At 35.8% G+C, this 27,304-nt stretch overlaps 2 protein-coding genes across 4 annotated transcripts in view; one reads left to right on the forward strand and one right to left on the reverse strand.

The window, feature by feature from the left end:
* LOC148610802 (uncharacterized) overlaps positions 1-8,599 on the forward strand; it is a 126,084-nt gene extending 117,485 nt beyond the window's left edge. The window contains exons 8-13 of one of the 2 annotated variants that reach the window (XM_088596178.1): positions 470-814; positions 1,764-5,183; positions 5,317-5,406; positions 6,042-6,329; positions 6,777-6,866; positions 7,835-8,599. In XM_088596178.1, coding sequence (XP_088452304.1) covers positions 470-814; positions 1,764-5,183; positions 5,317-5,406; positions 6,042-6,329; positions 6,777-6,866; positions 7,835-7,953 — 4,352 coding nt within the window. In that variant the 3' untranslated portion in view covers positions 7,954-8,599. Of the gene's footprint in view, positions 1-469; positions 815-1,763; positions 5,184-5,316; positions 5,407-5,880; positions 5,999-6,041; positions 6,330-6,776; positions 6,867-7,834 lie in introns of those variants that run through there. The other variant, XM_088596180.1, reaches the window with a different exon arrangement.
* A 399-nt stretch (positions 8,600-8,998) lies between these two features.
* Positions 8,999-27,304, reverse strand: part of LOC148610807 (uncharacterized) — a 102,309-nt gene continuing 84,003 nt past the window's right edge. The window contains exons 46-54 of one of the 2 annotated variants that reach the window (XM_088596184.1): positions 25,952-26,099; positions 25,144-25,347; positions 22,256-22,459; positions 19,399-20,187; positions 18,823-19,035; positions 16,717-16,812; positions 13,573-13,898; positions 12,967-13,168; positions 8,999-11,634 (exon numbers count right to left, since the gene is read on the reverse strand). In XM_088596184.1, coding sequence (XP_088452310.1) covers positions 11,351-11,634; positions 12,967-13,168; positions 13,573-13,898; positions 16,717-16,812; positions 18,823-19,035; positions 19,399-20,187; positions 22,256-22,459; positions 25,144-25,347; positions 25,952-26,099 — 2,466 coding nt within the window. In that variant the 3' untranslated portion in view covers positions 8,999-11,350. Of the gene's footprint in view, positions 11,635-12,966; positions 13,169-13,572; positions 13,899-14,973; positions 15,942-16,716; positions 16,813-18,822; positions 19,036-19,398; positions 20,188-22,255; positions 22,460-25,143; positions 25,348-25,951; positions 26,100-27,304 lie in introns of those variants that run through there. The other variant, XR_015924775.1, reaches the window with a different exon arrangement.

The following is a 27,304-nucleotide window of genomic DNA, read 5'->3' on the forward strand; positions in this document are numbered from 1 at the left end:
TTCTAGAAACACACGCCGAGTTGCTCATAAAAAGTCAAGTCCGGGGTAGACAAACGAGGAAAGGAGAAAACTATGACCCGTTGAATAAATCAGTTTTCATGGTGCTGATGGATACACCATAACGATCCACGAGTTCATGATGACGACCATAAAACTTCTGTTGTGATGACCTCAATCTTGTAGCAACATAACCCTGTTCCAGAAGCCTATTTGTTAGAATTCTAGCGCGATACAAAAAGTCTGCGTAGTTCCGGCAAGCTCTGGCATAACGTATGAGTTTGATGTGAACACTCCATACGCAGGAGCCGAAGGGATGTTGCCACAGATGAAAGGAAAGTTAACAATTCTGAATGAAAAGTCATCACGTTTGTCGTATAGATTGGTCAATAGTTTTCCTTTACCATTCCTTACGAAGACTATTGCAAAAGAAATATAATAATTAAATGTGCCAATATGTTTTTTTATTAAGCTGGTAATGGTCAATTCCAACCAGGTGGTCTTAGCGGAGGAATGCCGAACTTCAATCCGAATGCGGGTGTACCACAACCAAATTTTGGCCTCGGGGGTACTGGAACTGGTTCGTTTGGCAATATCGGAACATTTGGAACTAATCCCGGGACTGGTACATTAGGTACCAATACTGGGACTGGAACATTTGGTACCAATACTGGGACTGGTACATTTGGTACAAATATCGGGACTGGTACATTTGGAACAAACACTGGAACTGGTACTTTTGGTACAAATTTAGGAACTGGAACGAATAATCCTATGACGCCCGGGTACTCTAGAACAACCATAGGAGTTTTTGGTGGTATGTTTATCGTTTCATGGCTATAAAAGATTCATACTGATTCACAACTTTTCAACAACAACAAAAATGAACGATGAGCCGCTCAAAAATCGAGAAATTTTTTTGTAATGAATTTTATATTTTGGATAAGCTGATGTTAATCTCACCACACATTTTTTAATCAAAGTTTGACAATATAGCCTACTAATCAATGTTTTTAACTTTGTTTGTTTATAATGTAGCTGATTCAGAGTTCACTCCCTGAAACAAGTGAACAGCAAACCGAAATTTTGAATATTTAATATTTTTATAGTTATCGCAATTGTCCATCAGATTTGCTGCTTTTTTTCAAAATTTGTTCAACTTTTTGAATCTTCATCATCTTTATATTTTATCAGAAGAGCTCGGTTATCTCCAATAAAAACTTCTCGCGAATATAGCGAAAGATTTGGAAACACCAGATAAGTTAAGTAGCACTCCAGATAAGAATCATGCAAAATGTGATTCGTGGGTAAAAAGCCTACATAGTTTTATTTTTGATATTTTGTTTGAAATTTCATAGTAAACAGAAATAAACATGTGGTTTTCATATAACCTGTGCTCTTGGGAGATAAAAATTGTATAGAATGCACTGTAGAATTCAAAAGAAAGGGAGATAACTCTGTAAATGACACTCAAATACAATATAATCTATTGGATTTTCGATGTTGATTATCTCCTAAGAGCAGGCAGATTTCATTTCGTAATATAGACCCACAAAACAACTTAATTGCAAAAATAAAAACATGTAGCCTTTTTTTGGGATGTATCACATTTTTCAGATTTTGCTTGAATCTTACAAAGACAGCTACTTAAGACCGTGTACAATGGATAATCATAGAGTTGATTGACTTCAATAAAATTAAATGAAATTAAGTTTTTTTTATCTTTTCAATGTTTGTGGTCTTAATTAGTTGAATAAAACTTGCAGCGACAAATGCTCCTACACCTGGACCGATGCCACCGAATGGCCCAACCCCAGGGCCTTTGCCCACTCAAGCACTTGTAACAAATCAACCTACAAGCTCCATCTCACCTACAACTTCGACCACACCTACAACTGCCACAGCAACTACAACAACAACGACACCTACAACTACCACAACATCTACAACAACACCTACCACTACAACCACCACAACACCTACAACAACGACACCTATAACTAACACAACACCTACAACAATAACGACACCTACAACTACAACAACACCTACAGCTACCACAACACCAACAACTACGACACCTACAACTACAACAACACCTACAACTACGACGACACCTACAACGACACCTGCAACTACCACAACACCTACAACAACAACGACACCTACAACTACCACAACACCTACAACAATAGCGACACCTACAACAACACCTACAGCTACCACAACACCTACAACTACAACGACACCTACAACCACAACATCTACAACTACAACGACACCTATAACCACAACATCTACAACTACGACGACACCTACAACAACGACACCTACAACTACTAAGACATCTACAATTACAACAACACCTACAACGAAACCTACAACTACCACAACATCTACAACAACACCTACCACTACAACCACCACAACACCTACAACAACGACACCTATAACTAACACAATACCTACATCAATAACAACACCTACAACTACAACAACACCTACAGCTACCACAACACCAACAACTACGACACCTACAACTACAACAACACCTACACCTACGACGACACCTACAACGACACCTGCAACTACCACAACACCTACAACAACAACGACACCTACAACTACCACAACACCTACAACAATAACGACACCTACAACAACGCCTACAGCTACCACAACACCTACAACTACAACGACACCTACAACCACAACACCTACAACTACAACGACACCTACAACCACAACATCTACAACTACGACGACACCTACAACAACGACACCTACAACTACTAAGACATCTACAATTACAACAACACCTACAACGAAACCTACAACTATCACAACATCTACAACAACACCTACCACTACAACCACCACAACACCTACAACAACGACACCTATAACTAACACATTACCTACATCAATAACAACACCTACAACTACAACAACACCTACAGCTACCACAACACCAACAACTACGACACCTACAACTACAACAACACCTACAACTACGACGACACCTACAACGACACCTGCAACTACAACAACAACGACACCTACAACTACCACAACACCTTCAACAATAACGACACCTACAACTACCACAACACCTATAATTACAACAACACCTACAACGACACCTACAACTACCACAACACCTACAACAACAACGACACCTACAACTACAACGACACCTACAACTTCCACAACACCTACAACAAAAACGACAACTACAACTACAACAACACCTGCAACTACCACACCACCATCAACAACGACACCTACAACTACCACAACACCTACAACTACAACGACACCTACAACTACCACAACACCTTCAACAACGACAACACCTGCAACTACCACAACACCTACAACAACGACGACACCTAAAACTACCACAACACCTACAACAACTACACTTACAACTACATCAACACCTACAACTACCACAACACCTACAACTACAACGACACTTACAACAACGACCACACCTACAACTACCACAACACCTACAACAACTACACCTACAACCAACTCAACACCTACAACAAAAACGACACCTACAACTACCACAACATCTACAACTACAACGACATCTACAACTACCACAACACATACAACTACCTCAACACCTACAACAACACCTATAACTACCATAAAACCTACAACAACTGCGACACCTACAGCTACAACTACCTCAACACCTACAACAACACCTATAACTACCACAAAACCTACAACAACTACGACACCCACAACTACAACTACCACAATAGCTACGACATTAACACCTACAACTATCACAACACCTCCAACTACCATAACTCTTACAACGACACTTAAAACTGCCACAACACCTACAACTACAACCTCTCGAACTACTACAACAACACCTACAGCTACCACAACACCAACAACTACGACACCTACAACTACAACAACACCTACAACTACGACGACACCTACAACGACACCTGCAACTACCACAACACCTACAACAACAACGACACCTGCAACTACCACAACACCTACAACAATAACGACACCTACAACTACAACAACACCTACAACTACCACAACACCAACAACTACGACACATACAACTACCACAACACCTACAACTACAACGACACCTACAACCACAACACCTACAACTACGACGACACCTGCAACTACCACAACACCTACAACTACAACGACACCTACAACTACCACAACACCTACAACTACGACGACACCTACAACTACCACAACACCTTCAACAACGACAACACCTGCAACTACCACAACATCTACAACAACGACGACACCTAAAACTACCACAACACCTACAACAACATCAACACCTACAACTACCACAACACCTACAACTACAACGACACTTACAACAACGACCACACCTACAACTACCACAACACCTACAACAACTACACCTACAACCAAGTCAACACCTACAACAAAAACGACACCTACAACTACCACAACATCTACAACTACAACGACATCTACAACTACCACAACACATACAACTACCTCAACACCTACAACAACACCTATAACTACCATAAAACCTACAACAACTGCGACACCTACAGCTACAACTACCTCAACACCTACAACAACACCTATAACTACCACAAAACCTACAACAACTGCGACACCCACAACTACAACTACCACAACACCTACGACATCAACACCTACAACTATCACAACACCTCCAACTACCATAACTCTTACAACGACACCTAAAACTGCCACAACACTTACAACTACCACAACACCCACAACTACAACGACACCTACAACTACAACCTCTCCAACTACTACCACAACACCTACAACTACAACTTCTCTACCAACTACCACAACACCTACAACAACAACGACACCTACAACTACCACAACTACAACAACAATAACAACACCCACAACTACAACTACAACCATTCCTACAACTACAACAATATCTACAATTCCTACCATTCCAACAACTACAATCACACCTACAACTATAACAACACCTACAATAACTATGACACCTACAATTTTAACCACACAATCAACAACCACGACACCTACAACCACTCCAACAACTACAACCACACCTACAACGACAATGATTCTTACCACACCAACAACTATAACTACCATGACACCTACGACTACAACAACGACAGGTAATTACTTATCCACTTTATATCATTCAATTCTTATTGTCAATATTTGTTGCATACATATTTCTGTGAGTTCTTTTGCCACAATCTGTACATATAATTGTATATTTCCATTAATTATAGATTATACTTTTAGGTTGTCCAGTCTTTCCATCGAGTTGCCCTGCGATGTGCGCCACATTTGATTTCAACTTCTGTATGATCTGTGATTACTCCATATGCGGAGGTAAGGATGTTTAGTCAACTACAATTTATTTCTAACGGCAAAACCTCGGCACTGTAACAAAGTCTCTTTGATGAGCTATGAATCTATCTGAATAAGGTTTATATATCACATGATGATTCCTATACTATGTCGCATCACGGGGGTGTTTCGGGGGATGGGCCACTCTTTTTATGGAAAACTTTATTATGATCGTGGAAGAGTGCAAAATTTCTGGTTCCGCGATTGGATACATTTGCAGAAACAGTGTAAGATCAATTAATTTTGAAGCGTATTTCTACTGCTGTAAGCAATTAAAACGGAAGTCCGATTTGCATTTTAGCTTGCTACCTTCGGGTACAACAATATGATGCATGTCAAAGTTGTTTTTTTTACTTTGTGCTTTTACCCAACTTATTATAATGAAGAAATAGTTAATCGTGATATTTATTCGTATAACAGGTTTTCATTGATAGGATTGTAATCTTTACTCTATAGGCAACAACGTTCTATGCTTCCGAATTTGAGTTTGTAGCCCATTTGCGTGAAATCAGAGGGTAACGTCACGAACCTTACAGAACCTTCAAGTAATGAACTTTTCGTTGGAACTGAACATTTATAGACCACTAATATTATCTTTTTTTTTACTTCAAATAAAGTAAAACCAGTTGTAAGTGGTACAAAAATATCAACTTCCACTAAAAAGCTTACAACCACACCTATCAGTACTGTAACAACCACGCCCACAACAACGACGACAGCCACTCTATCCACAACTACAACGCCCAAAAGTACAACCACACCTATGATAACAATCACACAAACGACTAACTCTACGCCACCAACTACTACCATGCCCACAACTACAACTACGCCAACAATAACAACCACGCCCACAACTACGTCAACAATTACAACCACCCCCACAACTACAACGCTAGCCGGAGGTAAGACATTTGTAAATGTGAAAAATGAAATATCCCAGATAAATGTTACAGTGATGTGAAAAGCTTAGAAGAATGTTTTTTAGTAGTATATAAGGGACCAATGCAGATATATTTATGGATAATTAGGAATTTAGCATATTTATAAGGACAGCTTTAATGAGCATTCATATGGACATTTTTACAAACCAAATATTAAATGCAAGAGATCTCATAAATTGCGCATATTTATTTTCACTAAAGATAAAAGCACAAGCATGTACATATTTGCACGAAAGAATTTTAAGCAGAAACCCAATCGAAAGAGGCCAAGGATATACAATATAATTCGTTAGAAAGAAATTTGGGTAGAACATTTCAGACGTCTATATAAACTCAAAAGAATACTTTATGCCTACACTGTACTTGTAAGAGTTTTGATTGCACTCTCTTAATTTTAACTTTCTCAAGGTTGTCCAGCCTTCCCAGCAAACTGTCCAGCAATGTGTGCGACATATGACTACAATTTTTGTATGATCTGTGATTATTCAATTTGCGGAAGTAAGTATATTAGATGTATTTGTAATAACTTATGTGGTGCAGTCGTCTTCGACTGTTGTTTTAAATAGTAGACATTTTCGTGTTAAATGCGGGACAGTCGATGAGCATGCGCAAGAAATACTTCCAGTAGTTAAAGCTGGATAGAACAAAAGAATGTTCCTTTTCGGAGTGCATATTGAGCAGAACATGTTCATGGAATGTACAGACTGTCCGTGCAAGTCTCGTTAGAGTAGTCAGTGGCGTTGAAAACCCCTTAGACTCCCCCGCAGTTAACACGAAAAGTCTATAGATTAAATTGACAGCTTTCAAAAGAAAGTCCAAGGAAAATCCAGGCTCTGGTTGGGTCATTTGAAATTTGATTAGAGATTACTTCAGTGGTAACATCATGTTTTGTGAAATTTTAAAGTTAATTAATTACTTGTAACTGAATGAAATGAATAACAGAAATTGAAGCACATATACTTTAAAATTAAGGGAAATAACTCTTTCCGTCATCATAATGAAACATTGGAACAAAAATGATGGTTATTCTGTGCCATCCATATAGGATCTGGCTGGTTTCTGTGAAAGAATCTGAAAAAAAGAATGTTGCGTCTTTCATGGTGCTTGTTTGCCTTTTTTTAATTGCCGAATTCAGTCACAAGGTCTTTAACGTTATCTTGGTCAACTTTTATACTCCCGCGTTGAAAATACATGAAAGTGGTATATGTGGTCATCGTGTCCGTCCCTCCGTCCATTGGCATTACAGCAACGTAACATTTTAACAGAAGTGTAATGCACGTGTGCCATATCATGAGGTCAGATTTTGAGCGATGTCGACTGAAATTTGTAAATTGACTTTATGGCATCATTCATGGCATGTATTTCAGTGAGGGTCAGATTTTGTTTCTCTTTTTAACCCTTCTAAATTTAAATCTGTTGTCTTTTTCATTAAAATACTGTACGTAATATATCTTGATTCTTTCTAGTGACACCAGCTCCAGCTCAGAGTGGCCCGACATGTCCAAAGATGTTTTGCATATTACCATGTAACGGCCATTATAAAAAGGACAGCAATGGCTGTGATAGATGTGAATGTCTCTTTTAGAAGATTGATGAATTGACAAACTGGTATTTTACTATTGGACCGACTGCTGTATAGCTTACAATTTCGCTTTTTGCTTGAGCGTTTCTGTAAAGCTAAATATAGAATAATAGTAATTTTCGATTTTATACTGACAAAATCAAAATCGAAAGTAATTATTAGTCTGTTTATCGATAATTTAATAATTGCATTGTTGATCATTATAAAGTACTATAAGCAAAAAATTAGTAATGTTGGTGTGTGACGTCATTTTCAATCGAAACTCTAAACTCTAATGACGTCACAATTAGTCCCAATGTTTTTACAAGTACAAGTATTGCTAGTTTTTCTGCACCTTATACAAAATTCTAAGGCTCACTAGAGGTTAATTTTTGTCCCTATTTTTTCCATAATGTTAATCCAAGCCGAAAGTCATTCTACAGAAACTGAAGGCACAATTATACTTCTAAACAAACCTCTTCACTTGTTTCTGGCTATACAGTAGTGAATAATTGAATCTCATTGACAATGAATTGATACCGACTCTCCTTTGGTCAGGGCTCCTGAGTTTTTGTCAAAATGGCAGCACTCTTTGTACTAAATTTGGAACATTTCCTAATATGAATGTATGTATGTAGCTTGTAGCAAAAAATAAATGATTTGAATGAAACAGTATGTTATATTAAACTGCCTCATACTTTTACAAACTATAGGGACAGAAAAAACGATAAAATTTCTCCAGCTGACAATTTTAATTTTTGTTGGTCCTATAACTGACCCTTGAATTATTTCTCAAGCTGTGTATTCAATCAGCATGTCCAATTTCAAAACTGGCTATTCAAACATATCATTTTAGCACCTTTGTATTTTAATCACCTGGTATCATACAAGTTACAGGGGCGGATCAAGGATATTAGGTCAATTGAAGCCAAAGCAAAGTGACCAAAAACATTTTTAGGACGTAACTTGTCCGAATAAAAAATCTAGATTTCATGCAAAAAATTTTTTTTTTCAGGGGGCATATGCTAGGCCCTGCCCCATATGAATCCTCGCCTATATAAAAACAGTATGGTAAAATAAATTTATTCTCAGTATCACAGAACATCTTACAAAAAACAAAATATATACATTCTATGTTGATAAGGTTGATTGTGAACACATAAAAAATGTACATACAATATGTAAAATTCAGTATGACCATTGCAGTGTTGGGCAAAGTGATCTGTCCAGATAGTGGTATCAGACATCATACCTCACAATTAATGGAACCAAGCAAAGATCAAATAGATATATGTAAAAGTTAACTCCCAACTTTCTATTGGGTACTTCAGTTGATATTCATTGAGAACTATATCAGTGGTGGATCGGGGGGGGGGGGGGGGAGTGGGTGGATTGGAGTGGTGGTGCAGGGGGTCGGCACCTCCTCTTTTTATTGGAAAATTTGTTATTTCATGAAAATTGACAACAAATGGCATCTAATGTCTTAGCACCCCCCTTTCCAGAGAACACCAAGCTAGATGTGCCCCTGTCTATCTGTTGTATTCAATCTTTGGATAGTACATTGTCTGTTTCCAAAATCTGCAAGGCTCACACCAAACAACAATGTAACGGTCATACTGAATTTTTACAGATTATGAAATAAATCATCCATCATACTTTCACAGAACAATGTTGAACAGTTGAACAGAAGGATATGACTGGTGACTACAAGTTCGTAAATATTTTTAGTGATTTCCAGCAGCAACATAACAATAAGACATACTGTGATGTCAGAAATAAAAAAAAGGTGCTGCAGGCTACATCTTACTAAAAATACCCCACTAAACAATTTCAGTCAAACCATGGAAAGAGAGACACAGTACAAGTCATTCAATAGCAATATACCAAATATCTAAATATCTGAGAAATCTGTAATGAAAAGTGTAACAGATAGATGGACAAGATTATTGCAATATAGCCTTACTCTCATGTGTATTATTTAGGGTATCTGATTGGACATTAAGGAGGTAGACCTTGGGTACATGTAAGGGACACAACTCTTACAAATCATTGAAGCATTTTACTTTGTATGTATGATTTTAGTTACTTGATGTTCTTTGTTGTGTATGTCTGGTCTCTGTCCCTGGATTACATTCTTTTGATTACCGCTATAACCTTGGTTCCCTTGATTACTCTTACATCAATCTCATATAAGCATCAAAGTAACTTGGATGGATTTCATTCTGTTTCAAATGAAAGCTTGAAATGCTTTGGTAAAATTGAATATGATACAAACATATCTCTAATTTCAAGAGTTATGTTCCTTACACTAGGTCTACCTCCTAAAATCATACAACATTAAATGCAATTTAAAATGGCCATAACTTTTGTGTCAATAATCTGATTTGACTGAAATTCAAGCTTTTGTATTTCATGATATTCAGTAACTATACCAAGTTTGAAGATTATCTTTAAAACACGTCCCCTGTCTCCTCAAAAAAGATTAAGTGCAAAAGTCCTATAACTCCCTCAAAATGGCTGTGCAATATAATCAACAACAAATGGTAACTAGCAATTCTGCAAAATTTGAACAAAATCCATTGAGGAGTTCCGACCACAAAGTCAAGAGTGATGGACACAGTTATTCCTATGTGACCCCTCCAGAGTATTGGTGGGCACATAAACTATGAGAATCAATACAGACTGGTATCTTATATTTCAGGAAGCAACATGTCTATTTTGGTTACATTCTATCGATCACTGATTAGTTTCCGATCAGTAATCAATCCATCAAACCGATCTGTTAAACCAGTGATCACATGACCCACTGAGCAGTAAATATATTTTACAGATTCCATAGTTTCGTTGGTCATATCTTATACATATTCACTAAATGCAGTAGATATAAACATCAATTTATTATTTCCATTTCACAATTCTTTTATTTTTAACAAAATACAATTTGATTTAATATCTTAAATCTAAAATAAATCTTATATGGTATTATATTGGATTCGTTCCAATGGAAATTCTGAAATTTACATGAATCAAACATCCTTTATTTTACATATCAAAACTGCTATCAGATCAGTCATGCGTCATCAATTATCAATCTGTCAGCATCAGGGATCTGTCAAATAGTTGCACAGATTGATTCAAGGACTGTATATACCACTCGTACAACAATCCAACAAAAACAGGGCAACAACCAAGATCACTTAAAACATATACCCAACCTACATAAAGCCATACCAAAATTTGAAATCAATAAGTCGAAACAATTGCAATTAAATTTGCACAGATTGGACTGACAAACAAATTGTGGTATACAATAGTTGAGCAAACAAAAAAAAAACAAAAAAAAACAAATGTATAAAAATGATATCACATTTTTGCTGATGAAAGACTAATGTGCATGTATATGTCATAAATAAACAAACATCTAAGTTGGGAATTTTATAGTTGCTTGAGCGTCCGTAAAGACGCCACTGACTGATACAGCTCTGACCAATACATATATATCTAATCCAGCAGGGGCGGTGATGGAGGCGGGCATTCCAAATTGAATATTTTCATTGGTTGTTTCCAACCAATGAGCTATATTAGCTCCGCCCTGATAGGTACCAGCTGACACTTCATACACCAATGGGTGCCCTGATATGAAGACCGCTGTCCAGGATACGTCGAACTGGTCATCATTCCACTCAACTGACACCTGCTTTGTATCTGGAAAAAGAAATCAAAGGTCACAAACAAAACAAAAACAAACACAACACAGCTAAATTACTTTTGAAGATACTTCATATGTATTGTAAAAATATTGATTTTCACAGCCTCCTTATTTCACTACTTTTGCCGTGAACATCTATTAAGTGCAAAATAAAGAACCTGGAAAAATGTCTTTATAAAATCCATTAATAAAAAATTAAGAGTAAGCAGGTTTTTTTTTAGGATTTTGTTAAGTGAACATTTTTAGGATTTAAAAAAATTGCATACCATTGCATATAGTGTTGATAATCCTCAAAAATTAATCTGCTCTACTTGTCAATACACTATTTTTTTTTATTTATTGTTAAGACATCAATTTTTTTTGTTTTTCAAATTTGCATCCTGTTGGTTGTTTATTGATTTGTTGTTACCATCTATTGTGTATACTACACATATTTCAGGATGCAAACATTCTGCATTCTACTATGCTGACAAATTGAGCTGGCCTTTTAAATGTGCTAGCTCACAAAAGCAACAGCAAGTCCTCAGGTAGGCAATGTCTTGGACACTTAAATCCAATCCCAACCAGCTGTCAGTCTACTTCCTACATACTTGGGTGATTAACAGTGACAAACAATTTTAAAGTCTTTCTTATGACTTGGCTGTTCATCAAGCCACCAAACTCCTACACAAGGTGAACACACTACCATGGGACTACCCAGACAGTATAAAAATCTGACTTAATATCAATCTCCCCCACAGACCTATAACTGCTTCCTGATTTACTAAGTATCACTCCACTAGCTTACCGACTCCGCTAAACAGGATATAAAAAAAAAAAATACAGGGCCTGAGCGCTTGTTACTGTTTACAAATCTGTGAAATTATTTTTGGTGTACTATAATTATCTGCATAAAGGGGTTGGGTTTAACACAGAGTGTAACAGGGGTGTAAAGTGTTGAAATAGTGAATATACCCTCTGTGTAGAAGATTGGTTCTATGTCCTTTAATATTGAAGTTGTCATCATTTCAAGTCTCTAGCAGAATAACACATTGTATACCATTCCTAAATACTGTAAGCTTGTTAATTTTTGCGGTTGCTAATTTTCGCAGATTCTGTCCAGTGAACATATTCACGGGGTATCAATTTTAGCAATTTCAAAAAAAATGTTGAGCGTTAGAAAGTATTAAAATCAACTTCGCTGGTATTATTTTTTGCGAAAATAGTGAAAATTAGTATGTTTATAGTATTCATTAATTTGTCACATATAATCCAATTCATGAATATTCATTAGTTCACTGCATACTATATGATCTTAAAAATTCAATCTGTAATTAAATAAATCTTACCATCTCTAATGGGAGGAGTCAGTAACACTGTCATATTCCTAGTTACTTTATCACTCTTCTTATACAAAACATTAATTGCCTGAACATGTACGTCCTGGAATGATTGGGCAAGGTTTAGGTTGTAGAAATGGGCAAAGAACACATCTTGTTTTGCCGGAAAACTGACTTTCTCTTGTCGCCTGTTAGTACCATCCAATGATATCTGAAGTCAAAACAAGTTAAAAAAAATATGGCAAAACAATAAAAAAAATATGTGTCAACAAACATATAGTATAATGTAGTTGCATGTATACTGGGAGTGATTGGGCACAGTGAGCAACTACTGGCAAAAATATCAATATTGCAAAATACAGTATGCTATATATACAATTCAATGACCAAACTCTTATCAACAACAAGCGAACCTGGAAGATTTAAGTACAACAGTAAATTGTATACAAGAAGTATTCACAACCAAAAATATTAAATTAGAAAGCCAAATTCATCACCCAAGAGCAATGAAGCCTTGGTGTTTTAGTGCTTTTGAACTTTATAATACTGAAAATTATAGTAATTATTCTATGATATGAAGATGAAGCAACAACCTTAAGACAATTACAAACTTACTAAATAATTATCTATGCCCATAGAATCACTAAATCCTTGCCATTTCAGTCTGACGGAATTGGTCATGCTCTGGTAGCCATCCTTGGCAACATACTCGTTAGATGACAGATAAAATGGCGACAGAACGGCACTTGCCACACTAGGAACTTGATTTGATATCCTTACCCCATCAGAAGATGATGTGTTACTAAGTCCCATTTTATTTTGACACTTTACAGAAGTGTACACAATTTGACCTTCTAGGTCACTGTAGTCAAAAACCATGGCAACAGAGGTCAAGGTTGTAGTTGTCCATGGATGAAGGTCACTACCTCCAGGCTTATATCCTGAGATATAAAGACATAAAACATTCAGATGATCATCAAATGAAGTCACTTTATAGCAATTTGAAAAAGAGTGATACCACTTTCAAAACAGACCTAAGTAGGCTTTTGAGTGAATTACATAGCTCTGAAATAGAAATCTGACCTTCCTTAACCTGGAAATTAATCAATGTATACAAAAAAAATCGCACGAATGTAAAATGGTAATAAGAACCAAGTGGTATAATGTAGACAGCTTTCTACTCTGATTTAAAATCACCATTAGGCCAAACTTATTACAACCTAGGGTTTTATTAAAAATGGTATCCCTCTATTTCAAATTGCCATAATATTTTGAAGATTTATCAATTACTGCATTCATAATGATGTTATGTTTTCAAAGCCGATTGTTTCCCAGAAATGGTTTTGTGTTTGAACAGAGCAATGCATGGTCTTGACTAAGGCCAATTAAGGTTCAGTAAAAAAAACAAAATCAATTACAATCAAATTGTATTAAAGCTCCCTTATCACAATCTGTTGAAACTGTTCAAAAGAAAATTTTATTTCTATGTGTAATATGATTAAAATTCATGCCTACTAAATTTTATTGATTTTTTTTTCCTGTGATGTATTGAACATAACTAGAAAAAAAACTCTTTATATAAATATATAATAGTTCTGTGGGTAAAAAAAATTGGGGAACAAAGTCAGAAAATTTTGTAGTTCCTTTCAAATAATTTTTTTATTGATTAAATCTTTCTACAGCATACAAGATTCTCAAGTGAATTTAACATTTCAGCACAAAGAAATTCTGCCATTTTTATTTAAGATATTGCAGCCTAAAATTTTCCTATTTTTTTGATAAATAATTCAACAAATTACTGCCTTGTTTTGATCTCTAGAAATATTTACTATATTGGAATTAGTTAAACACTGGTGTGCATACCTGTTAACCTTCAGAACAGTCTATGAAGGAGATTCTCCGTGATTAACACTTTCTGATGAGGGAGATAATATGCAAAAAAAATTTAATAAAAAAAATTTAATTATTTATTTCATTTTTACAGAAAAAAAAACAGTAATTCTAATCAAATCTTACATTTCATATTGGAGATTCTAACTGATCTGGGAGTCTACCCCTAATGCAGTCTTATGGTGCCAACCAAAGAAGTGGATACTGTCCACATTGGAAGTATTTGTTTATACACCATGTCTCTTTTTTTTCCATGATCCCCAGATCTGTCTTTTTTTTACACGATTCACCATATATGTCTTTTTTGCCATGATTCATCAGTTCTGTCTTTTTTTTTTTGCCATGATTCACCATGTCTTTTTTTTGCCATGATACACCATATCTGTCTTTTTTTTACCATGATTCACCATATCAGTCTTTTTTTTTGCAATGATTCACCATATCTGTCTTTTTTTTTTGCAATGATTCACCATATCTGTCTTTTTTTTTGCCATGATTTACCATATCTGTCTTTTTCTGTCATGATTCACCATATCTGTCTTTTTTTGACATTATTTACCATATCTGTCTTTTTTGCCATGATTCACCATATCTGTCTTTTTCTGCCATGATTCACCATATCTGTCTTTTTTTGACATTATTTATCATATCTGTCTTTTTTGCCATGATTCACCATATCTGTCTTTTTTTGCCATGATTCACCATATCTGTCTTTTTTTTTCATGATTTACCATATCTGTCTTTTTTTTGACATTATTTACCATATCTATCTTTTTTTGCCATGATTCACCATATCTGTCTTTTTTTTGCCATGATTCACCATATCTGTCTTTTTTTTCATGATTCACCATATCTCTTTTTTTTTGCCATGATTCACCATATCTGTCTTTTTTTGCCATGATTCACCATATCTGTCTTTTTTTGGCCATGATTCACCATATCTGTCTTTTTTTGCCATGATTCACCATATCTGTCTTTTTTTGGCCATGATTCACCATATGTCTTTTTTTGCCATGATTCACCAAATCTGTCTTTTTTAGGCATGATTCACCATAACAGTAAGATTTGTCTGATTCTTACAGAGATGTGTATATCTTAAAATATTGACAGAAATATTTAATTGCAAGCACTTTGTGTGCTGTTTTGTCTAACTTACTTCCCCTTTGGACTTAAGTTGGGTCAAGGCAGGTGTTAGGTTCAGCAAGGTTCAAAATAAACTGATAGAGACTTTATAAAAAAAAAAAGGTGTTTGGTTTCAGATGGGTTTACAGGGTTCAGTTGAGATGGGTTTACAGGGTTTAGTTAAGACAGGTTTTCAGATTTATTGGGGTTGGGTTTTGGACAGGTTTTCAGATTTATTGGGGATTGGTTTCAACAGGTTTTCAGATTTATTGGGGATTGGTTTTGACAGGTTTTCAGATTTATTGGGGATTGGTTGCGACAGGTTTTCAGATTTATTGGGGTTGGGTTTAGACAGGTTTTCAAATTTTTTTCAGGGTTTGGTTTAAACAAGTGTTCAGGGTCCTATTTAGACAGGTTTCACTATATTTAGTTTTGTAAATTTACTTGTATTTTCTATACATTGTGAATGGACATTATCTTTACTTTCTTGTTTTCAGGTTTTTATTTACTTGGATTTTGATATTTATGAACTCTTCTGAATTTTTTTTTTTTTTTTGCCATATAAAAGCTATACCATCTTTGACCAGTCAATGTATATGTTAATTTTTGTTTAGTTTTAAAAAGTTCAGCAACTTCTTGTTTTGTAAATCATCTTTAATTATAAATAGTTTTCCATGATATTTTTCATGTACAACCATTACTATAGGATTTGCCAGTTTCTTGCAAAGACATGTACCAAATACTTACCAAAAGCATATTGACAGAAGTCAATACCAGATTCTAAGTCTTCTACTTCCCAGTTGGCAGAGACTTCATTTGTTTCCCATGCATCTTGGTCAGCACCTAAAAATAAAATTATTCAGATTACTGACATGGAATTTTCCATACTGGCCATAATTAAAGCATGATATTCCCATATCAAACCCACAGATTTCAGCTCAGTGTTCAATATGGGTTGTGAGTTTATTCAGTCCCTGAACTGATCTGCAAGAACCATTTGATAGGTTGATGACCATGTAACTGTCAACTAATCCCTGATGGATTGACAATTAATTAACCTATTAATTAGGGTTTCATTATATAAAATAGCAGCTGTTCAATTCATATAAATTTCAGAATTCTTGCGAGTTGAAAAAAATTGTAAGATTTTGATTTTCAGTTTTCCTGACCTAAATATGCAAGTTTTATTTTCAGTTTTCCTGACCTAAATATGTAAGTTTTATAAGCTCTGCAAAATTTCCTTTCGGGAGTATTTTTTGGCGACATGCTATGTGATGTCACATATTTTGTGCAGCTGTAATACACATTATTTGAAAAAAAAAAATTGGTTATCTGTGACAGTCGCGTTTAAAATTTGTAGAATAATTTTGAGATTTATTCATTCTAATCGGGTAAGTTACTGTTAATCATTTTCCATTGTAGACTAGAAATTATGCCACAAACTAGCCATTATTTCACACGCTGTAAACAAACACAGTTATTTGGGTCGTCCAATATTCCTATGCAGTTGCTTGTATGTCACGTGAGGACATAGAAACTAGTGATAATTTTCATTCTCACTCGACTGGCGTGAGATTGAAAATTATCGTATAGCAAGATCAGAGTGATTTTAAACAAAATAACAATAATGTAAATTTACTTTAAATTTTAAACATTAAATAGTGTAAATCTATATCATTAGGAAAATGTATGTAAAATGGAAACAAACCATTCAAAAAGTTATATGAACTGATCAATGGTCACATGGTGAAAAATGCAAGCAGTAACAGGTTTAACAGATTGGAAAAATTGATGAAAATTCAACTTGAAATATTTGATCTTTTAGTAAATGAATATTAAAAAATAAATAAGATTTGGTTGCCCCCTGGGATGCTTAAGAAGGTAAACCTAGGGTAAGGGAAATCACTCTTGCAAATCAATGAAATTTTGGTATTCAGCATTTTACATCAATCTCATGTCAGCATCAAAGTAACATGTATCAAATGAAAGCTTGATAAGTTTTGGTGACATTGAATATGATACAAACATCTCACTGATTTCAAGAGTTATTTTTCTTACCTAAGGTCTACCTCCCTTATCCATAATATTCTATTAAAATTTAATCCCATTAAACATGATTTTTTATAGCAGGAATGGCCCTAACAAGAGGTAATGATGAAAATCTGGTAAGTGGCATTGCTCTCCTTTACAGACATTTGGTGATATTTATCTTTCTTCATGCACACCTACATATGACTCCTAAGCTTCTTACAACTTCTTACAAAGTTTCATCAAAATCAATTGCATGGTATGGGAGGAGATAAGCTTACCATTGGATGGACAGGGATAATTGTATTTACTCCCCAACTTGATGGTACATTGAGATTTAATCATATACAAGCTGTTCAGAAAAAAGCATCTGAAAAGATGTTTGATGCTCATTGTTGGAAAAACAGATTTCTAGAATTCAGCTACCCATTCCACCAAAAGCAAAACTGAATGCAGGTGCTGTCAGGTAAACCTATCTCTACCATTGTAAACAAACTTGACCACATGTGCTATTAAGTAAACTTACATTAACATCCTGAACAAATCTGAACACAAATGCTGTCAGGTAAACCTACCTCTACCATCGTAAACAAATCTGAACACCAGTGCTGTCAGGTAAACCTACCTCTACCATCGTAAACAAATCTGAACACCAGTGCTGTCAGGTAAACCTACCTCTACCATCGTAAACAAATCTGAACACCAGTGCTGTCAGGTAAACCTACCTCTACCATCGTAAACAAATCTGAACACCAGTGCTGTCAGGTAAACCTACCTCTACCATCATAAACAAATCTGAACACTGGTGCTGTCAGGTAAACCTACCTCTACCATCATAAACAAATCTGAACACAGGTGCTGTCAGGTCTACCATTACAGGATTAGAGTAAGCAACTGTCCTCAGCCCAGCAGCATTTGTCGCTATTACAGTTATGTAAATAAATGTATTATGGACCAGCAAGACGTTGTTGTTCAGACCAAATTTTCGTCTTCCTTCACTTTTAAATGTGTGAATCTGAGTTCCTCCTTCAGTATAACCTAAAGCAAAACATTATTTGTTTACAATGAGATCAAGCAAAAGATGACAAAAGTCTGCTGCCCTTATTGATTTACTTCCATGGTAAAGGTGAGAAAAGCTGCCTTTATTGATTTACTTCCATGACATTAATTTTGACAATTTTAGGTGTGCTTCACTTTGAGTATTAATTTTGATTTTCTTCGCTTCTGCAGGTACATTTTCTAGATATTCATTTTATGCTTAAAATGACTTGTTATTCAAACAATATAGCTAACTACGCAAACTACTTCTGTGGTCTCATGCCTATTGTTAGTATAGCAAATCAATCAAACAGTAGTTAGAACTGACAGAAGTTAAGGCTTCTTTGTAACCTTAGACCTTACCTATAGCCCATGTATAATCAATGATGGTAGATTCAGGATCAATAAAGCTCCAAGAACCATGTATAGAACTCCACTCATGAAGGTACTCAATGTGACCGATCACATGACCAGAGGATGTAGAATCAGTGGCTAGCTCAACCTCGTGTACCTGAATGTTGTCAAAAAATAAACCAGTTTTTATGTTCACACTGCCAATGGTCAACAAGACGTTGTTTGAAGTTGCTGTAAAATAGAATGTGTGTCTATGCCAGGAAGTCAGATCCCTAGAATCAACACCATGATCATCTATCCTGTAACTTTTTGTGTATATCAAAAAGACATGGTACTCATCTCCAAACTTAATATAGCCTTCCTTGTTAGCAACATAAGCTTCCCATACGGGTAAATGGCTGGTATAAAATCTGACACGGTACAGTTTTCCTACTTCAACATTAGTAAGAGTCTGATACAACTGCCCACGAAGGTACAAGAAAAAATTTCCGTCATTTGCCAAATTGCTTGTTGACGTCACAGCAGTCAAGCATGTATCAGATCCCGCAGTCCAGTGAGCAGGATGGTGGAAAGTTTGGCTGTACGTACAAATATCCGTTGTAGTGCTCAATGTCTGCCAGTTAATAATGCTCCCTTGTGTTGTCTCAAAAGAAGGATTGCGAGCAAGGTTGGTAGTCAGATGGACCATATACTGTCGAGCTGGGCCAGACTCATCAACTACAACCCCGTCTGATACAGCTGTCTCAGATTGGAGTCCTACAGAATCTACAGCATACACTTTGTGGTACATCTTGGTTCCTGTACAACAAACAGTGAGTTTTATAAAACTTACAATACATAAAGTATAAATAAACGAGTATTGATTGTCATTCTCAGTAAGAATCAGGCAGTGGGTGAAACATGGTATGAAAAAATCACCTTTCAAAAGTGTAATTTGATTATTTGCATCTTCAGAATCAAGGAAAAAAGATTTTTCATACGTTGGTAAATTGAGTTTGAATTGAACTGAAATGAACTGAAAATGAACATTTCAAAGACAGATAATGCTGTCAAAAATATTATTTTTCTAACATTCTTTCAAAAAATTTCTGAGCAAATCCATTAATGCAGAGATCAAATAATGGTCTTTTCAAATAGAAAAAGCATCCTATAGTGAAATGATATTGTCAGATTGGTCGGTTTTGGACATTCATGCTTCTAACTTTTCCCATGTTGCCTGATTATTACAAAAACTTATACTTAATTGTGTTGGGATGCTAATGCAAAGACTCCCAAACTGAATGCTCTTTGGCATAGCCATAAAACATGGTTTAATTACCAGTTCACAATGTCAGTACCAAAACAGTAACATAGTGAAATGTTTCTGATTAGTTGAAAAGAAAAAAAAACTGCAATTTTAAGATAATTGCAATGTCTTGATCCTACGTATAATACCTTTGTGACCCTCTTCCATTCTCAACAGGGAGAATCCATAACTTGGGGAAGTTTGTTACCATGTGGAAGTTACGGAAAATTGTATGCAATCAACAAATACCGTGAACAGGTATGTTAAAGATTCACAGTTGACATACCACCAAATAATATGAGACAGGTGAAACCTGAAATGCTCCAGAAGAAACCTAAATTTATGCCACCTCTCACTCTTTTTTTATTCTAATAACCTTCCAATATGGTTTACATTTTCCTGATGTATGTTAGCATTGTCATTACATGCTTTGAATTGCTATGGTCTGAAATATCTTTGGGTCAATATGTCCGGTGTCATACGAAATTTTATCATATGACACTGGCATAGACTAATATTATGGTACCTTTAAACTAAGAGATATCAAGGTTTCTTTTATTTCATTCCATTTCGTTTTGTTTCATTTTATTTAGATTTTATTTTGATTCACTGTCAATTGATTCTTTTCATTTGATTTTGTTTTGTTAATGTTTTGCTATTTTAGTACCCAAGAATTATGGGTAATACTGATGACATCATTTTTGTAAACATCTGGGCACCATGCTGTTGACTGTTTTGGCCATCCCTACCTTGGAAAAAGCTATGATTTGATTTGAAGGTATCATCAAAGCTATCAAGTATTTTCCTTGACTGGTTTGGTTCTCAATTGCATATTGACAAAGTATATGGAAATGAAACTGCAATGATGCTATTTTTAAGCTCCTGAATCTGAACTACAATTTTTTTTCTGGCCGTAAGTACACAGAACCCAACTGATAATGCAACCATGAATGTTCCCTTCAAATGCGGAATAAATACTTAAATTTTTAATTTCAGACTAGACAGGTGTTCAAGTTAAAAAGGTTCTAAATACGTTATAATTGACCGTAATCCACCTTTCATTTTAAATTGCCTGCACCAAGTCAGTACCATTGCAGTGGTTTTCAGTTTTTACCCTGATATTGTTGTACAAAAATTCCTTCTGTCCACTGATTTTATGAGTTCAGTAATTTTGTTATTACACCTCATTTAAAAAAATGTCTGGTTTAGACAGGTTTTTGAATATCTAGGGTTAGGCTTAGACTGGTTTTCAGAATAGTTAGGGTTCAGTTTAGACAGGTTTTCAGATTATATAGGGTTCAGTTTAGACAGGTTTTCAGAATATTTAGGGTTCAGAATAGACAGGTTTTCAGATTATATAGGGTTCAGTTTAGACAGGTTTTCAGAATATTTAGGGTTCAGTTTAGACTGGTTTCACTAAAATTCTTAATACTACAATATGAGCAGTTTATCAGATGGATGTTCAGACAGCAAAAATCCTTTGATTACTTGAGCAAAAGGCTGATATTGTTTGAAGAAAACATATTTTTTAAGACATTTTTTACCTTTCCAGAGCCATCCTTTAATCATTAATATTCTCACCTTGAGTAGCTCCAGTAGTTAGGTATCTGGAAGCTGAAGTATGAAGCCCAACATTTTCCCAGTCTTTCAGACCACATTCAGTGGGGTTCGTTGTAGACCCCACACACCAATAATACTCCTTAATTCCGGACTCAATATCACTAAACCCATGCCAGTGAGCTCCAGCAAACATTGTTGAGTTCTGGTATTCTAGATCTTCCAGGCCTGAAAACAGTTTAGAAAATAAATACAATGTTTTAAATGCATTGTTCACACGTACCTTATATAAGTACATAAGCATTGAAACAAGCATGTTTAACTTCAGACATCAAAAGGTAGACTATGTATTTTGAAAATTCTTCAAATTACCCCAGTAAGCTTAAAGGCCAAACTTCAAAAAGGACATTTTCGTAATGAACAAATCTGGGTTTTGTTTTAATACCCCTTACACCAACACTTGGAATCCAGATGAAAAACCTAAATCAACTTGTAGTTGCACATGCTGTTGTGCTATGGATACCCCGACTCTTACAGGAAGCTGATATTAGAGGGCAACCAAAATTGCTTACAATATATGCCTCATCTATAAAAAGCTATACATTAAATTTGAAATCAATCCATCCACTCAGTGTCAAAAACTTGCAACTAAAACAGAGTGACAGAGTGATTACAATATACCACCCAATCATTGACTGGAAGACAGATACCACCCAATCATTGACTGGGAATATAATAATATCTAATAATCAATCCAATCTAAGCTTTCATTAAACTATTCACTGAAATTCAAAAGAATCTATAAAAAATTGAGTTACTTTTCTAACAACAATATGCTATGACACAAAGACAGAGGGGTAAAAAAAATTATACTCTGGCAATTTATTGGGGTACACAGAATAGTAGCAGTTTTAGAGTCAAGACAGAAAATATCACAGTGAGCATGAGATAGAATGAGATGTGATATTCCGTTAATATGTTCAAAACTGATGTTATTCTGTTTTATAAGCGATGTCCCAGACAACTTGACACAACTATAAAATATAACATATGTAGTATGATTGTCAATGGGACAGTCTTCTACCAAAAGTCAATCAATGAACAATTAAACTTCTATATGTCACCACACAGTCTTCAATGATGGACAAAACCCATACCATAGAGCAAGCTGTAAATGGTCCAAAATAGATGAGGTGAAACTATTCATAGAAATCCATCAAATCTATAGAAAAGATGAATAACAATGAACATAAAAACAATGGCAACCAATGGACTACAGGTTCCTGGCTTGGGAGAGGTGACAACCACTGGACTACAGGTTACTGGCTTGGGAGAGGCAACAACCACTGGACTTCAGGTTCCTGGCTTGGGAGAGGCGACAACCACTGGACTACAGGTTACTGGCTTGGGAGAGAAACATAAAGCAACCACTGGACTACAGGTTCCTGGCTTGGGAGAGGCGACAACCACTGGACTACAGGTTCCTGGCTTGGGAGAGGTGACAACCACTGGACTACAGGTTACTGGCTTGGGAGAGGTGACAACCACTGGACTACAGGTTCCTGGCTTGGGAGAGGTACATAAAGTGTGTGCACTGGACTACAGGTTCCTGGCTTGGGAGAGGTACATAAAGTGTGTGCACTGGACTACAGGTTCCTGGCTTGGGAGAGGCACATAAAGCAACCACTGGACTACAGGTTCCGGGCTTGGGAGAGGCGACAACCACCGGACTACAGGTTACTGGCTTGGGAGAGGTGACAACCACTGGACTACAGGTTACTGGCTTGGGACAGGCAGCAACCACTGGACTACAGGTTCCTGGCTTGGGAGAGGTACATAAAGTGTGTGCACTGGACTACAGGTTCCTGGCTTGGGAGAGGTACATAAAGTGTGTGCACTGGACTACAGGTTCCTGGCTTGGGAGAGGCACATAAAGCAACCACTGGACTACAGGTTCCGGGCTTGGGAGAGGCGACAACCACTGGACTACAGGTTCCTGGCTTGGGAGAGATAAATAAAGCAACCACTGGACTACAGGTTCCTGGCTTGGGAGAGGCACATAAAGCAACCACTGGACTACAGTTTCCTGGCTTGGGACAACCACTGGGCTACAGGATTCTGGCTTGGGAGAGGTACATAAAATGTGTGCACTGGAAAACAGGTTACTGGCTTGGGAGAGGCAAATAAAGCAACTGCTGGACTACAGGTTCCTGCCTTGGGAGAGGCACATAAAGCAACCCCTGGACTACAGGTTCCTGGCGTAGGAGAGGCACATAAAGTGTCAACATGTCTTTAAATGCTCAACCTTCCCTCAACTTGGGACAGTGGTAGAAAAATGCAACAATAAAACAAAAATCTGTTAAATACGATTTAACTCCTGAGATACAAAATGCAAACTTTAGGACAGACAGCAACACACAGTATCTACTTTATCAGTAAGCTACCCAAAAACAACTGATAATCATACCAATATCGAAAAAAACAGGATTTAGTAAAAATATATCATAAAATGTCTGAGTAAAACAAGCTCAGTTGATGGAAATGCCAAGATAAAAAGTAATGACTTTCACATGGCATATTAATATAACAATGTTGAATTCATTAATTCTGTGTCATTGATAATTCCAGATATTTTTCAGTATCAAGATAATAACTAGCTTCAGGAAATACTATGAAGTAAGAACAATGGATAAAGGATAAAGTTGCCAAATAATGCTACACAATGTAGGTACAGTACCATATAAACCTTTTTTTTTTAAAACTATCCCATCATACACTATTTCTGCAATTGGAATCACATAATCAACACTCCAGTGCCAGTTTCCAAAACATTTCAAAAACACAATCATTCCATTGAGATGTCAAAAATTGGCAAGGTTTCAAAAATTATTCAAAAAATTTATTTTTCTTACCAATCCCATCATACACTATTCCTGCATTCGGAATCACATGATCAACAATAAATCCATCAGAGGTCGCTGTCATGTGAACACCAGAGTAACTATATGCCACAACATTAACATAATATGTCACTCCAGCCTCATAACTCAGGCGAGTCATATTATATTGAGTTGTGGTTCCTGACAAAATATCAGACAGTATCAATACATCATATCCTGGAAAAAAGAAAAAAAACTCTGATTTTAAAAAAAGAATTCAGAACAGAAAATTGTTTTTATATATATTAACACATAGTCCCCTTACTGTATAAAAATCCAATCCTATTGCCTTGATCTATGATGTATAAATATCTAACCTGTGACCTTGACTTATGAACATGAATACAGTCTAGATTTTCATAAGGTTTAATATTTTAAGTTGTAAATTTGGTCCAAATCAATCTAAGGATGTTGATTTTAGAGTATTCCAATATGGATGGATGCATGAATGGTTATGTTACTAATCACCTTCACAACTTCATTGACAAATAGGTTGGCCGAGGGTGGTGATGAACAAAATATTAAGTACCAGTCAATCTAAGGCAGACTCGGTAGGAAAAAAAAAATTGTTTATTACTAAATGCATCTAAAGCACCAAAGACACAGTGTAATACATTCTATTATCCATGAAGGAGGAAAAATTTGATTACTTAAAAATGTTTAACCAGTCAAAATTATCTCTCTTCATCTTAGTTCTAATACCAGTGAAACTTGAAAGGCTCCTGAATAAAAACACAAGTTCAACCCTCCTACACAGACACATAACTAGTAAACTCCTTACCACCAGGGAAAGTACTTATGTAGATCCTAAACTCCTTAATCAGGGTATCAGCATTGATGAACTTTCCATCCCAGTCAAAGGTCATAGGTCGTCCTTGTCTTACATAATCAGCATCTCTCACACTGGTACCAGTCACCTTCTCTGTCACCTTCAATATTTTAAATAAAATGGTTTTTAATTAAACATCTTTCAGGTGATGTTAGCATTAAAGAAAACTAAATAAAGAGATGCCCCCGCCTTTAATCTTCATACAGCTATATCATAACTCATAATTGTAAAAAGCGCTTTGTCAGATGTGTTATTGTGTCTGTAAGACACAAATGATGCCCCCGGCATATGTTTTTGAGTAAAACTCAGCATAGCTGAACGAAACTTAAACTCAATCTGTAACTAATCATGACAGACTCACATACCAAAAACCAGTCAAATATCTTCAAGCATTTACAAAAATAAAGCGAAAAACTATTATTTCAATACAATTTTTAAAGTGCAGGGCCCATTATTTTGGTAAAAATCAGTGTAGAAGAATGAAACTTATACTCGATTTGTAAATAATCATGACAGACTCACATACCTAAAAGCAGTTCAATATCTTCAAGGGTTCACAAAAAAAAGTGCTGAAAACTGTTATTTCCATGAAATTTTTAAAGTCCAGGGCCCATATTTTTGGTAAAACTCAACGTAGCAGAACGAAACTTTGACTCATTCTGTAACTAATCATGACAGACTCACATACAAAAAACCAGTTCAATATCTTCAATGGTTTACAAAAAAAAGTAAGGAAAATTGTTATATCCATGGAATTTTTTAAGTCCAAGGCCCATAATTTTGGTAAAACTCAGCGTAGCGTAACGAAACTTTAACCCCATCTGTAACTTATCATGAAAGACTCACATAGAAAAAATCAGTTCAATATCTTCAAGGATTTTCAAAAAAAGTATGGAAAACTTATGGGACGAACGAATTACGGACTGACGGCATTACGGACGGCAGTACAAAGGTAAAACAATATGCCCCCCATCTTATTATTGCGGGGGCATAAAAAAAAATCATCTGTTGATTGTACCATGATTTTTTATACTGGTATGACAGTATAAACTTTAGGATGTTCCTCTGCTTGTTATCAAACCACTCCCACTTAAGGTTTTAGCCATTTCCATATTGGTTAAGCCACTCTTACTTTGCTGTGCAAAAATGACAAATGTCAATAGACTTGATATTTATCTAAAATATATCTTACCGAACAGGAAATTCTGAATTATAGTTACTATTCTATATTTCTATAGAGAAACCTGTCACAATTAAATCCCTTTTGGGGCTGACAGATTTGTTCTGTTAAGAAAAGTGCCCAGT

The sequence above is a fragment of the Perna viridis genome, chromosome 8 (genome assembly GCF_037379345.1).
Source record: "Perna viridis isolate PV_CMFRI_1.1 ecotype Kerala chromosome 8, ASM3737934v1, whole genome shotgun sequence".
NCBI classification, from domain to species: Eukaryota; Metazoa; Mollusca; class Bivalvia; order Mytilida; family Mytilidae; genus Perna; species Perna viridis.